Consider the following 16,793-nt stretch of genomic DNA (forward strand, 5'->3'; position numbering starts at 1 on the left):
GCCGCAATAAACTTCACTGTGTAATAGTTAGCTATATTTATCTTCGGCCCACAGCTCTCGATGATATTTGTGTTTTGGCCCTTCATACGAAAAAATGTGGGCACCCCTGTTTTAAAGGGACAGTCCACCTAAAAATTTACATTTCATCATCGTTTCCTCACACTCAATTGGTTCTATACTTTTATGAATTATTTTCTTCTGTTGAACATGAAACACAATATTCTGAAAAATGTTGGAAAACGCAGCCATAGGCATCCATAGTAGAGACAAAACATACTATGGAGGTCATAACATTCTTCTTGTTTAACAGAAGGAAGAAACAAACAGGCTTGGAACAAGTGGAGGATGATTAACTGATGACAGCATCTTCATTTTGGCATGAACTATACCTTTAAATAGGGTAAACCTATACATGAAAGGTAAACCTACTGGTTTGAAACATTACTGTTAACTGCAAGGCAAATGCAAACTTAATATGAAAACTAAAATCAATGACAATACAATAAAACTAATTACAAACTGAATGAAGAGATGCACATAAATGTATATAGTGTAATGTATTTGTCCTCTTACAGATAAAGTGTTCTAGCTACTGTCCTTGTAAATGATTGTGAATGCAATTTTTGTGGTGTTAATGAATTGATGTATCTTAATTCTACATATAATGAACTACAATTACCAAAATTAAAACCTAAATACATACAATCTAAAAATACCAAATTAACAACCTATCTGTGAAACTTAATCTGATTTGAATGTAAAAGATGTCTTAAAATGCAGTAATGTAAACGTGATTTGGGAACTAGATAGTAAACAGCCACATTTTGGTCTCTTCTGTACTTCTTCTTCTATTTATATCTTCACTAGATTTAATTAAACAATTATTCTGTAGTTCCGCATAAGTCATTTCAGTTCCCCTCTTTCATTTTGACATAAAATCCTAAGGGCTTATAGGCAATGCTCTGACTGTTTTAACACACAACTTGATGGGCTGGTTTTTGAGCTACTCGTCATCTATACAGAGACTCAGTGTGCTACTACTGTGTGTCACGTGGGTAAATAGAGTTTTACAATTGCGTACATCTTCAGATACAGGTATGAGGGAGAAATAAGAGCTTGGCAGTAAGTTAATCGCACTGTAAATTTCAAAATAAATACAAATCTATTTTTACAGCTACCTTAAATGCACAGTAAGTGACCTTTACTGCTAGAGGGCATATATTCACAACAAACAAAGGTGTAGTTTAATGACGAGTATGGAATAATGGGAATTTTCATCTTTATTACATCCTTTGGGACTCATGGATGAGGAATTCAACGCTTGGCACTATGAAGAAGAGTGTGGCTGAAAGCTGTTGAAACGAAACTAGACCGCTGAAGCAAGTGCTGATGAGAGACAATGTGACACGAAAGCAGCAGAGATTTTATAATGCCACAGTCTTTCTGGTTCTTCCAGTCAAAGAAGCAGCGCTCTTTTATCATACTAAATAGATTATAAAGTTCTCTTATAATTCTGATTTGTGCAGTCTAATAAAATCCACATCATTCTATATCTTTGTTTAAGTTTATAGCATATTCTAGAACATGAACTAGGACTGGCCCATTAGCAAAATGAAATCGCAAATGGGATTATGGACAGCTGTGATTGTCATGCACATCTTTTCAGTGAAGCACAGTTGTGTATTCATTAGTGTGTATTCAATCTCCTCCAAAGGCCATAGGGTGCTCTTAAACACCTATTTAGAAGAAACCCAGGAAATACACATATATAAACAAAATATTTAACTGCTTTCATTGATTCAGTGGATCTAATAGTCATGCAACTATGGTCAATGGTTGTGAAACAATTTACCTCTTAAGATTAGAATGGCAGCATCACTATCTATTTTTAAATCTCTTTTAAAAACTTACGTGTTCAGTTTGGCTTTTTAATATTAATATTATAATAGAGTCGATTGCTTTATTTTAAACTTTATTCTGTTGTTTCTCTTGGTTTTACCTCTATGTTTTTCAAATTTGTCGCTATGGGCCCTGTTTTTCAAATTGTCTCTATGGGCCCTGTTTTTCAAATTGTCTCTATGGGCCCTGTTTTTCAAATTGTCTCTATGGGCCCTGTTTTTCAAATTTGTCGCTATGGGCCCTGTTTTTCAAATTGTCTCTATGGGCCCTGTTTTTCAAATTGTCTCTATGGGCCGTATCATACACCCGCCGCAATAAGGCGCACGACGTGTTTGGCACGATGTGTTGCAATTTTCAGACCAACACACCCCTAATTTTCCAACTCTGCTCCATGTTCTTTAAATAGTAAATCCATTCGCGCTACTTTGTGGACTCTCTGTCTAAAAAGGATGTGTGTTAAGGCGCATCGTTGGCACGTTGCTATTTTGAGGAGCTAAAATACATGGTTTCAACTACATTCATTCTTCCATGGCGGGGCGCCACACAAAAATTCTTCCCGCCATGGCTACATTACTGCATCTCATTCAAAACAGTGTTTTTTTTTTATAGCTGGTTATAATCACACCAAAATGTATTGAAAGGTAAGTGAATTAGTTGTGCTGTGCATTATTTGTTTAACCCTTTAAGGTGACATGCTGACTGACTGACAGGTGCGTAAGGCTAGCAAACACAACATAGCTTTCAGTTAAGATGTACAGTTTCCATAATTAAACTTTATAGATAAAGCTTTATGACTCTGGATACAATGACTTTATTTTGCTGGAGTTTATAGCTGTTTCACTTTACTTCAGGATGCATTAATGCCGCTTGGTAGGTCTATTGGAGACATTCATAAATATTCCTAGCAAATCTAATAAATGTTGGAGACATACTCGTTACATAAACGCACTAAATCTCACTTCAGCAGCGTTTATTCGAGAGCGCACAAGAAAATCTGCACTTGAGCAGCGTATATTTGAGGGCGTGCAAGAAGTTTTATGCACGAACAGAGGAAATCGGCACGCAAGCAAAGAGGTTCGCATGCTCGTATTACATAAATGTGATCTCGACTTGTAATACTGCGCTCACGACATTTGTTGAAAGCAGGTCTAAAGTCCAGCGCAGAGTGTGTTAGTTTTGTGCGCCTTAAACGCTTACACATTGGTTAGTACACACAGGATGTGCAGCAATACACAAATATCTTTATAAATGAAAAAGAATTAAAGGATTAAAATGTTACAAAAATTATTTTCTACATAAATATATAAACCACTACCTCCATGCCTTCTTCACTTTGTGGGGCTTTTTTTTTCAGTTTTTTCATGACAATTTGCTTTTGTATAATGTTGTTATTATTAGTAGTACTAATTTTTATATATAAATTTATATTTGTTTTAATAAAACAAGTTTAGATTTGTCCACCTGTCGGGTTTTGGAGACGTTTGCATCACCATTGGGGCATAAGAATAAGACGTGGGTTTGGATATAACTCAGTTTTTTGACCACACTTCATTATTATTGTTCATTTATTCGTTTGCTGGAAATTAGAACTGGATTTAGAAATAGTTTTGAAACAAATCTTTGCACTTAACAAACAAAATTAAATATGTAGGCTAATGGATGTGGAAAAGGCTAATGGAAAAGGCTAATGGCTGGCTAATGGATGTCTAATGGATGTCTTCACACCCTTAATGCTTTTTTCGCCATGCATTTTAGACTCTGCGTCTATATCGTTATAAGCAAGCCCAAAATCTTACTCTGTCTCATGTACAGCACTTGTGACTATTTTTAAATGTGCTTTATAAATAAATGAACTTGATCTATGGTGTCATCTCACAGCCTTCTTTATTTCAAATTCTCGACTGAAGTTATGAAGTGAGTTTGCAGTAAAAAAAAAACACGTTATTACAGTATATTTAGTCATTTTAGGTGAGGAATTTACTACACAGATCCGTAATACATTGAGAAGAAATGCATACAGCTGTCACATAAAAATACCATCAACCGACTAAATCGTGTACTACGACTATGTGTAGTAAATGCTGCTCCATCTGAAAGCATTTCCTAGGACCGGCTTTACTGACAAAATGCACATGAAAATCACATTTGATTAATCTCTGTTAGGTTGTTTCACATATCAGTCAAACAGCCTTTAAGTGTTTCTTGGCCAATAAGTCCAGACCTTCTGTCACCAGTCTGAAGGTCTGGCTAGACAACGCTCCACGTAGCCAAAGTGAAGAACTAAACACAACAACAACTGCAGATACTTCTATCAGTCGTTCAGTGTTCATTTCACTGAATATTGAACCATAAACCAAAACAGCTATGAGATATGAATTCTTCAGCACTATAAGGGGAACACCCATTCCCACGCCACATGGCACAATGAACCCAACACATACTTCCTTATTAACTTTCTACTTCATTATTTTCATCCTTTTGGACCTTTCTGGAGATACAGAAGCTAATAAAAGGCTTAATGTGTTCACTATTTGCACTTCCAACTTCTCTTTTGCAAGAGCAAACAGAAACACAAATGCCAAAGCATCAGGCTTTGAAACCCTACCGGTAAAAAGTCAGTCCTTTTTACCGACATTAAAAACAGGTCACTGCTAATGGCTTGTTATCTAGAGGCGAATCCACAATGCAGGCCTACAATGAAGCAGTCCTCTATCTTGACCATCCCGGCCACAAAGAAGGGAGCTTTGTCCTCGCACCTCTACAGAATAATGATGCCCCCTTAACATAACTGTCCCATCCAATCGGCATCCAGAGATGAGCACTGCAATCAGACGGTGCCATACTGTAATTAAGGCCACAATAGCTACCTAATTATCCACCGCTGAAAAGACGAGCGTGGCCCAAGCAAAGAGGGCCCTACAGGGGGGGAAAGTGGCACTAATTAGAGTTTGTCTGGGCCGAACGATGGATCTCTAATAACTCTCCTTTAAAAGTTCATGCGCAGCTAACAAAGCGGTAACACAATGAACAATGAACGTCCCACAACCCCAGCTCCCCCTTGCGCCAGCATGGTGGCGCTCTGCTGAAAGAAAGTGTCCCGCTTTGGCCTCATTACCACAAACGACAACAAATTCCTGGATTAATGACACAACTTTTCAAATGGGAGATGTTGAGCAACAAGCGCACAGGGAAATGCTAGTTTGACAGGCCAAAGTGACTAGGACAAAAATACAGTTCACATGCAAATAGGGTGGGAATGGCTTATGCAAAACATTAGATTAGAAACAGCTCACCTACCTTTTATGACATGGATCCTTGACCTGTAATCAAAAGCAGATATAGAAAACGTAAGCAAAGTACTTGGAGACAGTAAAACACTAGTCATCAAGTAAACATGATATCAATTTCAGAGGATCTCGTCACACAATTGTTGTGAGCTAAAAAGACCTGATGTTCTCACATCTACTGATATCTCACTCCATTGTGGGGAAGGCTTGGTGAATGTATGGACGGAGTGAATGGGGCTTGGCTTTTATACTTCTGATCCTACACTGACCCTTCCATTATTTGGTGATTGCTGACTGCAGTGAATGGAACGAAGCTGCCAGTGCATGAAGCTACTGATTCAATTGCTGTCAGAAGCTCTTATTGTGAACTATTCTTTGATAAAAGCGGAAAGGCTATTGCCGTTTGATTTACAAGCTGCATGGAAAAAGATGACTTATCATTGTGGATGGATCTGATTGTTATCAAAAGGATAATATACAGGCCGTTAATCAAATAAACACTGATGTGGTGATCGAGACAAGGATTGGTTTAGTCAACTAAAACAAAAACTGCTTTGTTGAAGCTTAAAGGGAGTTCCCCCCAAAATTGAAAACTCTGCCACCATTTACTTACCCTTCACTTGTTCAAAAACCTATTTGAATTTCTTTCTTTTGTTGAACACAAAAGAAGATTTTTTGAAAAATGATGGTAGCTGGCACCCATTGATTTCCAAAATCAATGGTTACAGGTTTTTAGCTTTCTTCACAAAACCTTCTTTTGTGTCCAACAGATGAAAGAAACTTGTAAAGGTTTAAACCATATGAGCAGAGTAAATGATGAGCTTTTTGGGTGAAATGCACCCTTGGTAACTTGTTCATTTATCTACTTTTCGGCTTAGTCCCTTTATTAATCAGGGGTCACCACAGTGGAATGAAACCGGAGGGGGCAACCGGAGCTCCCGGAGGAAACCCACGCGAACATGGGGAGAACATGCCAACTCCACACAGAAATGCCAACTGACCCAGCCAGGGCTCGAACCAGCGACCTAGATGTGAGGCGATTGTGCTACCCACTGCACCACCGTGTCAACATGACGGAAATAAGTTAACTCATTAGTTTTAACAAATTTAAGTCGATTGAACATGAAAAAATTAAGTTGTCGAAAAAAATCTCAAAAATTGTGGTATTACCAGTAAACATAATTTTTTGAGTGTTTGTTAAAGGGGTGGTCCTGAGTGTATTTTTAGGCTTGGTTGTGTTTATAAGATGCAAAACAATGTGTGCTCATGCTTCATTTGTAAAAAAATCACCCTCTTTTTCATATATCTTACTTTGATTATATACACCTACTCTGCTAACATGAAAACAACGATCATATTTCCTAGTTTCCTAGCCTGCCCTTAAAAGGCTCTGATTGGTCAGCTAACATAATGTGCTGTGATTCGCAGATCGGCTCCATGTCACCAGGAAGCGCCACCCTCCAACAAGGACGCACTTTTTTTGCACTGTGTAAACACTGTCAGTCAGAGTAGCTGATAGCAGTATCAGTTTGAGCCTGAATCAGACAGAAAATGACACAGAGGACACAGCTGGATCTCATGTCTGCTCTCTAAAATAAAATCTGACAAGTGTCTTTCATATATATTTGGAATAAGCATGTGAAACGTTCACATATTCTTTGTGAGTTTATTATTTGAGGTTTGTAATGCAGGGAAAGCAGCTGCATAGAGAGACACTGCAGCGCTAGTGAAGATTGTGGGTGTTTACAGCGGTTTGACGGATAAATATGGATTTGTAGCTAAATTGTTTGCGTTGTCAAACAGCATTTCCCGCTGCTTACGTCCTTGCTACAACATACCGTTGACAACGCTTGAAACTATGCATGTAATAGATCGATTTTAACAAATAAATACTTACAGGTTGTTACAGACAACTGTTCCTTCTTTGCAGACTTTTAGCCGAGTCCAGCACTGAACTGGGTGAGATTCTAGAAGCTATCCTTTGTCAAATGCTAGCTATATATTTTTTATAATTCTCTAGATAATGAAAATTAAATTGTAAGCACTTCTGTCTTTGTGTAGTGTCATTTGGAAGCCCAAATACAGAAACAGAACAAGCTCTGTGGAAATAGCAGCATTTGAATGGCATTTTAGCTTTCTCTGCAACATTATAGTACCTCTGGCCATGCCTCTTTGCTGCGCAGGGTGTATACACTTAGGGAATGCGCGTAACCTGAAGCATCTGTGATCTCACTAGCCCGGATGTATTTTTTTTAAATCCCCAAACTTCATTCGCTGTAGGCTTTGCTAAGCTAACTCTGTCAAAGTCACTTTGAGTGGAAATTTGAACATAGAACTTTGAGCGTAGAACATTCAGAGATGTTGTTTATGTTCACACAGCCACATTATACATCAACTAAAGTTTAAAATATGATATCATAGTGGACCACCCCTTTCACAGGGGAATTAAAGAAACAATAAAAAAAAACAATAAAAAATAAAAGCCCATTTAAAATATTTATAAAAATCTAATATTTTATAAATAATAATACCAAAACATCAATACAGATCTTATTATATAAATATCATATAGCTGTTGTTTCTCTTTAGGGTAAGATGACCTAAAACTCATTGTATACCTGCTCATTGTCATCAGAGGTGCTCTCTTTGTCAGAAACAGGCTTTTTTGAATCACAAGACTCTTTGCTTTTGCAGATGACACCATTGTCAAGAGTCTGTGATCTGTGTGTACGAACTGTCCCGTGACTCACTGAAGACTCAAGGCTCTTGTTCTCTCCATCCACAGCCAGTGGAGATTTTTCTCGAAAAAATGAAGAATGTGGACTCATCGGTGTTGACGACTCCTCTCTTAAAGGCTTGGCCGTATTGCAGGTGTCCCGGTTGTAGATTCTGGTGCTCCTCATCCTCCTCAGAGTCGGTGATGTGGAGATGCGGGTTGGGGAATGTCTGTGAAAATCCACAGAGTTTGACATCCCGGACGACCTCCATAAAGCCGGGGATGTGGAGCAGCAGGCCGGGGAATGTCTGTGAAAATTCGGAGTGTGTAACGGCAAGGGCATCCTCCTCAGAGTCTGGGATGGGGAGATGGGAGCCGGGGAATGTTTGTGAATCTCCTGAGTAATTAAGTCTCCAGACGTGCAATTTGACATTGTCACAGAACCTAATTTCATGCCTGATGACGTGCTTTCTAAATTTATTCGCATTGTACAAGGATTAGTCGTTTGTGTGTCTATGTCCTTGCTTTGTACGTGTTGGGTTTGGGTCTGAGCATCCGTCCCTTTTACCATTTTCTTGTCATGCCAGTCTATATAACTCCAGTCCAAAGTTTTATCCACTTCCTTCCTGTTTCCACTTATGAAAGCATAATTCAGCTCCGTCATCTTGAGTAATCTGGCATTATATCCCACGACTGAAGAGTGATTAAGAATCAGATGCAAGTTTGGCTTGAGTCATTCCCACAAAAATGTGTCCAATCCCATGTCTCTGGAGTAAGATGGAAAAAAGCAAGAAAGGATTAGAAAAGCCACCCACTATGTTTATTTGAACTCTTGCAGAACTAGTCCTGTACAGTATGCCTATTTTAAACCCAAGTAATCTCCGAATTTTAGATAACCCAATGAAACAGAGCGCACGTGTTGACTTGAAGTTAATGATTAAAACCAAACAGAAAGAAGTAAATGATAAAGTCATTACATTTCTAAAAATGAATAATAATATTAATAAAATCAGCATTTATAGTTGATAATGGTATAACCTACAAAAAACAACAAAATTGGATACTGGGGAGGTTCATTTTCTTCATAAGGTTTTAATATGTAGGTATTAATTTATTTGGGGTATTTTTTTCCCACAACAAGTTCATTAATAAACATTCTTCAAGAACTTAAAGGGCTATACCAATAAATATACAAATTCAAACTGTAAACAAAACTCAAATGGACTAGAAAAAACAACCTCAACAACAACAACAGAAAAAAGTGTGTTTGCAATGTTGGTTGCCATTTCTTAAAATTATACTTATTAAACGATACACCATCTCTAACAGATTGTGGTGTCAAATTCCACCGATGCGATGCTCTAAAAGAAAAACAAGCTTGACCAAAGTAAGTTTTGCTAAGTGGTAATATTTCCTAAGTAGTAATATAAACTTTAAAAGGTACCTATTTCACCCTTTTACAAGATGTAAGATAAGACTTTAGTGTCTCCAGAATGTGTCTGAAAAGTTTCAGCTCTAAATACCCATCAGATTATTTAATATATAAAGTAAAATTTGCCCATTTTGGTGGTTTTTGTAGACTTTTTGTGGCTTTAAATCCAAATAAGCTGCTTTTCCCCGCCCACCGCTCCAACGTGTGTCTGCTTCTTATCATGCTTTACATCAGATAAACAGTTTTCAGTGATAGAGACAGACTCGGAAGAAGCTGAAATAAGGTCATTGGTCAAAAATACCGTAAGTTTATTTTATGTATTTGTAGTGGAGTTTGGAGCCCTTCTGAAATGATGAGTCACACACAAATGCAGTACACACACACACACACACACACACACACACACACACACACACACACATATAAGTGCATTGGCTGTGGTGATTAAAGCGGTTATGAAATACAGAACGATTTTACTCTCTTTATTACAAACATGCTCTGTTATAGAAACGTTTTAAATTTATAAAATTAATTATTGAGGTGGAGCTGATCATAGAACGTTGTAACATGTTTTAACCCCAGTTTCTTTGCAAAAAATGTTCCGTGGACATATTTATACATGTTATTATGGAGACATGACAACTGTCAATCAATTCTGTGGGAAAACTGCACTCTTACATCATGTGAGTGGGCCTCAAAATGGGAGGGATTTGGGTCCTATTTTAACGTCAGGAAATAAAAAAAAAAGATTTTGTTTCTGTTTGACTTTTGATTTTGTTTGACTTTTGATTGTGTTTCTATCACTGCAATATGACTGTGGACACACTATACTGTACCTACACACACTTCTGTCCTAACAGCTTCCAAAAGTGGATTTTCCTCATAGGTGCCCTTTAAGGTACAAATACGCACTACTGTATGTAGGTACTAATATGTACACTTTAGGTATTTACAATGAATCTTTAAAGCAGTAATATGCAACGTTTAGGAGTACGTAAGGTGCAAAGATGTACATTTTGAAAATGTAAGCTTTTCTTAACTAAAAGTGTCAAAAACTATTTTAAACCCCTCAGTTTACATTTTGCAGACCAGTGGGATTAAATTTGTGCATTCACCAATACATATGAAGTTAAGCACCCAGACAATGAAAGCCACTATAAATGTTATGCAATTTTCAAGCAAGCAATCCAGAAGGATTATTTTAACCACATTCTCAGACAGTCTATATTTATCATTCATTGAGCATGTTTAAAGCAATATTTCTGATACTGTAGCCTCCTAGTCTATTTTGCACATATCATATTGTATATTTGCTAATATAAACCTACAGTGCTCAGCAAATATAAGTACATCCCTCACAAATCTTTTAAATGCATATTTTTATTAGGAAGCTATACAATATTATATTTGTGCATATACATTAGATTAGTTAGTACTGAAGCCAAATCTGGAGCTTATCTAACAAAATAACTTACAAACGTATATGTTATAGAACAATATTAAATACAAAGAGGAAAATTCAAGAGAAGCAAAAAAATAAAAAAATTTACATTTAGTTGAAATTTTGTTTTGAAATTTGCTTGAATTTAATTGTATTTTCTTTCAGTATCTAAATATGTTTGGTGACTAAACTTTTATTTTAATAAATATATCTGTTTAATAAAATACATTGCCTATATTCACTGAGAAATGGATAAAAATATTTATTTTCAAAATGGGTTTACTCAATTATGCTGAGCACTATATATGCTGCATGTTCAGTTTCTAATGGTTTGTATTGTTTGCATTTAGAGTGTGTGTAATATGCACCATTCCACCATACAGTATGCAGACACTGACTCATATGAAAACAATGCATTTACTATTTAAATTTTTGATTTTTAAAAGTATATTTCTTTTAAATTTATCCATGCTTATTAAATTCAAGGCTTTGGTGTTGCTACATTGATTGCCCCCTTTTAAAATATTTTACAGTCATTACAAGCATGAGCTTATAAGGTCATGAACCTACAAGGTGTTTCTTAGAATGCTGATAATCCACACATTTCCAGTTTTTAAATATTCACTTTATCAAAGTTTTTACTGTATAAGATTAACCAAAACATAATAAATTTACACTTTCATGAACAAACATCCATGTATGTTGAGTTTCAGGCCTTTAGCTCTTTGCCTATGTTGATATATTCTGTACGAAAGTGTTGTTTACATGTTACTAAATGTATTGTGCCATCAGCCAGCCTATTAAAAAAGTGACAGGGTTAATATTTTTATAGTATATTTGGTCAAAACAAGCCTGGTGATCCTGAACAACATTAGAAAGCTGATGTTTTAATATTTTAATATATATTAAGTATTTCTTGTTTATACATAAGTCTTGGTTTAAATAGTTGGCTATAGTGATATAATATAATGTAATGTAATGTAATATAATATAATATAATATAACATAACATAACATAACATAACATAAAGTAATGTAATGTAATGTAATGTAATGTAATATAACATAACATAACATAACATAACATAACATAACATAACATAACGTAATGTAATGTAATGTAATATAACATAATATAATATATAGGTAAAGTGCTAAAAATACAACTTCAAGGTAATATTTAGTATTAATACTAATCTTAATAATAATATATAGTAATAATAAATTTAAATAACAACAATGATCCTTATAATTAATTCATTCATTTTCCTTCGACTTAGCCACTTTATTTATAAGGGTTCGCCACAGCGGAATGAACCGCCAACTTATCCAGCATATGTTTTATACAGCAAAAACTCCACACAGAAATGCCACCTGACCCAGCCAGGACTCAAACCAGCAACCTTCTTGCTGTGAGGTGACAGAGCTAACCACTGAGCCACCTAATAATATAATATAATATAATATAATATAATATAATATAATATAATATAATATAATATAATATAATATATAGGTAAAGTGCTAAAATAGAACTTCAATTTGATATTAATTAATTAATTAATATTAATAATAATAATAACAATAATAAATTAAATAACAACAATAATCATTATAATATCCAGTATAATATTAATATATATATTTTATATTAATATATATTATTTTTTCATTTAAGAATCTGTTCTCAGCTTACCATCATATTTTATTACCCATCCTTAAAAACTATATGTGAATGTAACCTGAACACACACACACACACACACAACACACTCACAGGACATACACAGTCCATTTATCGATCGAGTATATAAAAACCCGTTTTTACCAGTGACAAAATATCCTTGAATGCACTGAATTATTGCAGAAAGCTTTATTGTTATGCACTGGATAAAGAAACTGGGTAAAGAGCAGCGTGAGAAACAAAGGCACCTGATCCTGCTCTATAGCGGGCATGGGCAACTAGTGTAGGTTTACATTAAATATGATACATTTTCACCTTTTTCCACATCAAAACAACTCAAAGGCATGCCGCGCTAAAAAAACATTCAGCAAAATAACTTACTCGTCTGTTTCTATTAAGATAAGTCATAAATAACCCAACATTCTCTATTTTCTAAGTATATCTCACTTACCTCAGTTGTTCCCGGGTGTTCTGAGATTCGGGCGGCTGTTGCTGCTGGAGGAGGGAAACAAGCTTGAGGGAAAAAAAGTAGGCTACGATGTTTCACCCCAGATGCTTTTAAGCAAAATGTTACACAGAATCTGCCTCTGTTTGAGTCTGATAAAGCGAACGAGGAGTGTGTGCATAAACAGACTCTGTGGTTCAGCAGGTACTTGTATTGTGTGTGTTTTTGATTGAGAGAAGGAGGTTTGCTCTCTCTCTCTCTCTCTCTCTCTCGCTCTCTCTCTCTCTCTGTGCCTTGTTGCCTAAGGTCACTGGAGGTGGAGCGTAGCTGTATTGTGTTGATATATATGTGTATGTGTGTGTGTGTGTGTGTGTGTGTGTGTGTGTGTGTGTGTGTGTGTACTGCGTAATGATGACCTCGTGTTTCTTTTTAGGGTAATAGTCAAGAAGGAAGGTAAATGACAGGTAACCACTAGGTAATGTCGTAGACGCTTTCACATAAACCTCATGGAAACTCTGAGCAAATGTCAAGCATCTTAGTTTTCGACCACGTGATCGGGTTGATGCGGAGATCAGCCAAGTTGTTGTTCACTTATTTAGATAGTTAGTTACTTGGTAAGTACATGTAATATAGGATGATATAAACTAGTATTGCTGGATTTAAAAATGCTTTACAAAGAACTGTTGTACATGCCTTTGTAAGTCAGATGTATTGAAAAATATGTGTTATTAGTAGGCTAACTTAATTTATTAAAGTAAAAATTAATTAAATGATTGACTAATTTAGAGTAAGCTGCTGGAAAGGTTTTATTAAGGCCTATATGAATAGGCTTGCATTGTATTTTGGATAACTTAATAGTTCAAATCATATTTTTATGTTTTCTATTAGTGTCATATACAAATATATTTAAAGATATCTACAAATAAAATGTTGATAATATATTTTAGTTTTAAATTAAGCCTGTACATTTTAGGTGGATGGAGTTGTATATTTATAACCCCTAAAAATTTGACGTGCAAAAAAAAAAATAAAAAATCAAATAATCCATGTGACCATGTGACTTTATTTTGATCATTTCGTTCATCATGACACTAGATGGCAGTGCAGGCAAGTTTAAATAAATCTAACGCTGTGAAAATGTCTCAAAAAGGTAGAAAAACTAGGTCATGATGATGCTGAATTACAAAACAAATCCATAAATGAATGAATGTAAAATATATAATACATAAAAATATTAGACGTTATGTATTAATTATTTTAGTTCAACAAATTTATCACCGAATGAGTTAATCAGTTTACCATTATTATATGGAACCATTAATCACTATTACAATCAGTAATTTTTATCATTAGTATACACCAAGGGTTCCCAAAATTTTTAGTATGAAGGGCCAAAAACCAAACATCATCGAGCACTGTGGGCCGAAGATAAATATACCAAACTATTTTACATTAATGTTGTCATGGGGAATTTCCTAATTTATTTTATAATATTTAAAAATAAATATAAAAAATCACTTTGAATCATATTAACTAATGCAGTATAACTTTTTAATTAGGACTTATTGCAATTAAAAGATAATCACATATATAACGCAATGAAGTTATACATATGCGGCATACACTAGTCAAGTCGAATCTACCTTTGCCTTGATGCCCTCACCAAAGTCTCTGCATTGTCCTCTAGCCGTCGGGTGACAGTATGTACATTTTAAACTAAATTACAGCATTTAAATTTAAACATTTAATCTCAGTTAGCCTTTTTTGTATCTTAACAATGAAACAAACAAATAAAAGGTTACATTAAATTTGAATTTACAATCTCTAAACCATCTCCATCATTCTCTCTCTCTTCTCAGATGGGATGACGGGCCAAATCAAAGGTAACCATGGGCCAACTTTGGCCCGTGTGCTCTACTTTGGGCATCTCTGGTATACACAGGAGTTTAAAACGAAGACTTCGAACATCTGATAATTACACAATGGGAAGATTGGCCTGTAGATGTACACCTCTGAGAGTAGTTACTCCTGATTTCTTTTTAAAACAATCAAAAGTATTTAAACCACTCAAGTAAATAAACCAAGTTTGGACTTTTTGAATCTTTATGAAATATTTACAACATAAAAATCACTAGCTATTATGGTTTATAAACCACTGGTTGAATGGTTTTTAATGATTATTTAGCCATCTTTGTGCTCGTATAATGAATGAATGAATGAATCAATCAATCAATCAATCAATCAATGAGCAAATCAGGGAATGAATTAAAGCAGATAGATAGATAGATAGATAGATAGATAGATAGATAGATAGATAGATAGATAGATAGATAGATAGATAGATAGATAGATAGATAGATAGATAGATAGATAGATAGATGTGAAAAAGTTTAGAGAAAACTATAAAAATTAAAAAAGTTAAAATATACAAATAGATATAATTAATAAAACGTCAAAAAACATGAAATAACATTTTAAAAACTAAACTATTTTTATTGATTTTAGAATTGATATAAGGGCTGTGATTTAATTATATAACAACAATACAAGTTTAAAGGAAGTAAATATATTCCTTAATATTTTTATATTATTAAATGAGAAATATTTTCACCTAAATCCTCCATTTCCTCAAACTCAAGAGGTTCTACACTTTTATGAAATTCTCTCTTCTGTTGAACACAAAGGGAGACACAGTTAAAAATATTGGAGGGAAAACAACCATTGGCTTTCATTGTATTTTCTGTTCCTACTATGGATGTGAGTGGATGCTTTTTACATCATTTAACATCCTTTAGAATTTCTTTTATTGAGTTAGAAATAAAAAGGAAGAAGTACACAAAAGTTTAAAACCACTTGGGATAACGCATTACAAGTAATTCATTCATTCATTCATTCATTCATTTTCTTTTCGGCTTAGTTCTTTATTAATCTGAGGTCGCCACAGTGGAATGAACCGCCAACTTATCCAGCATATGTTTTTTACACAGCAGATCCATTTCCAGCTACAACCCATCACTGGGAAACACCTATACACACTTATTCACACACATACACTACGGACAATTTAGTCTACCCAATTCACCTATACCACATGTCTTTGCATTACTTTAAAAAACTCGGAGGTAACCCATGCCAACATGGGGAGAACATGCAAACTCCCCACAGAAATGACAACTGACCCAGCCGAGGCTCGAACCAGTGGCCTTCTTGCTGTGAGGTGATTGTGCTACCCACTGTGCCACCGTGCTGCCTTACTTTATAAAATAAAATAATAATATCTGAGTTACTTTTTAAAAAATATACCCCGAGTTACTTTTCAAATTAATGAATAAATTTTTTAAAATTAGTTTGCTGAATTAAAATCAATGTAATCACGCTGAATCACACTCAATGAGAAAATGAGCTCCCTGTCGGAACAGACAAAAAACAAGATGGCTGAGCCTTACATTTGTATGATGGAAGTATTCTGATTATTTTCAACACATGGAAGAAAAGAGGATAGTTTCAATGGACAGTGATTTTACTGAACTAATAAGACAAAAATACAAAAGTAGCAAACACATTGCTTTCAACTTTTATTAATATGTATATATAGCATGTATAGCGTCAGGATGTTAACAATATATTTTTTTTAATTATTAGTTTTTTTTAAAGGTAAATGAATTTGTAGGTTATACATTGTGTTGTTAAATGCAGAGCACCTCTATATACATAAAAAAAGAAAAATACCCTGCAAGTTCTGAAAGAGATCAAGCCTCAGGCAGGTATGAAAAAGTAACAGTAACTAAAAAGTAACAGTAACTAAAAAGTAACGTAACATATTACTTTCCATGAGAAAAGTAACTAAGTAACGCAAGTAGTTACATTTTTGTAACTCAATATTGTAATG

General features: G+C 34.9%; 1 protein-coding gene across 3 annotated transcripts in view; it reads right to left on the reverse strand.

Annotated features, from left to right (window-relative positions):
* Positions 1 to 13,154, reverse strand: part of plekhg7 (pleckstrin homology domain containing, family G (with RhoGef domain) member 7) — a 47,688-nt gene extending 34,534 nt beyond the window's left edge. For 2 of the 3 annotated variants that reach the window (XM_056478590.1, XM_056478588.1), the window contains exons 1-3: positions 12,911 to 13,153; positions 7,805 to 8,669; positions 5,197 to 5,219 (exon numbers count right to left, since the gene is read on the reverse strand). In XM_056478590.1, coding sequence (XP_056334565.1) covers positions 5,197 to 5,219; positions 7,805 to 8,566 — 785 coding nt within the window. In that variant the 5' untranslated portion in view covers positions 8,567 to 8,669; positions 12,911 to 13,153. Of the gene's footprint in view, positions 1 to 5,196; positions 5,220 to 7,804; positions 8,670 to 12,910 lie in introns of all 3 variants that reach the window. The other variant, XM_056478589.1, reaches the window with a different exon arrangement.
* Between the last annotated feature and the right edge of the window lie 3,639 nt (positions 13,155 to 16,793).

Source organism: Danio aesculapii, chromosome 18 (genome assembly GCF_903798145.1).
Source record: "Danio aesculapii chromosome 18, fDanAes4.1, whole genome shotgun sequence".
NCBI classification, from domain to species: Eukaryota; Metazoa; Chordata; class Actinopteri; order Cypriniformes; family Danionidae; genus Danio; species Danio aesculapii.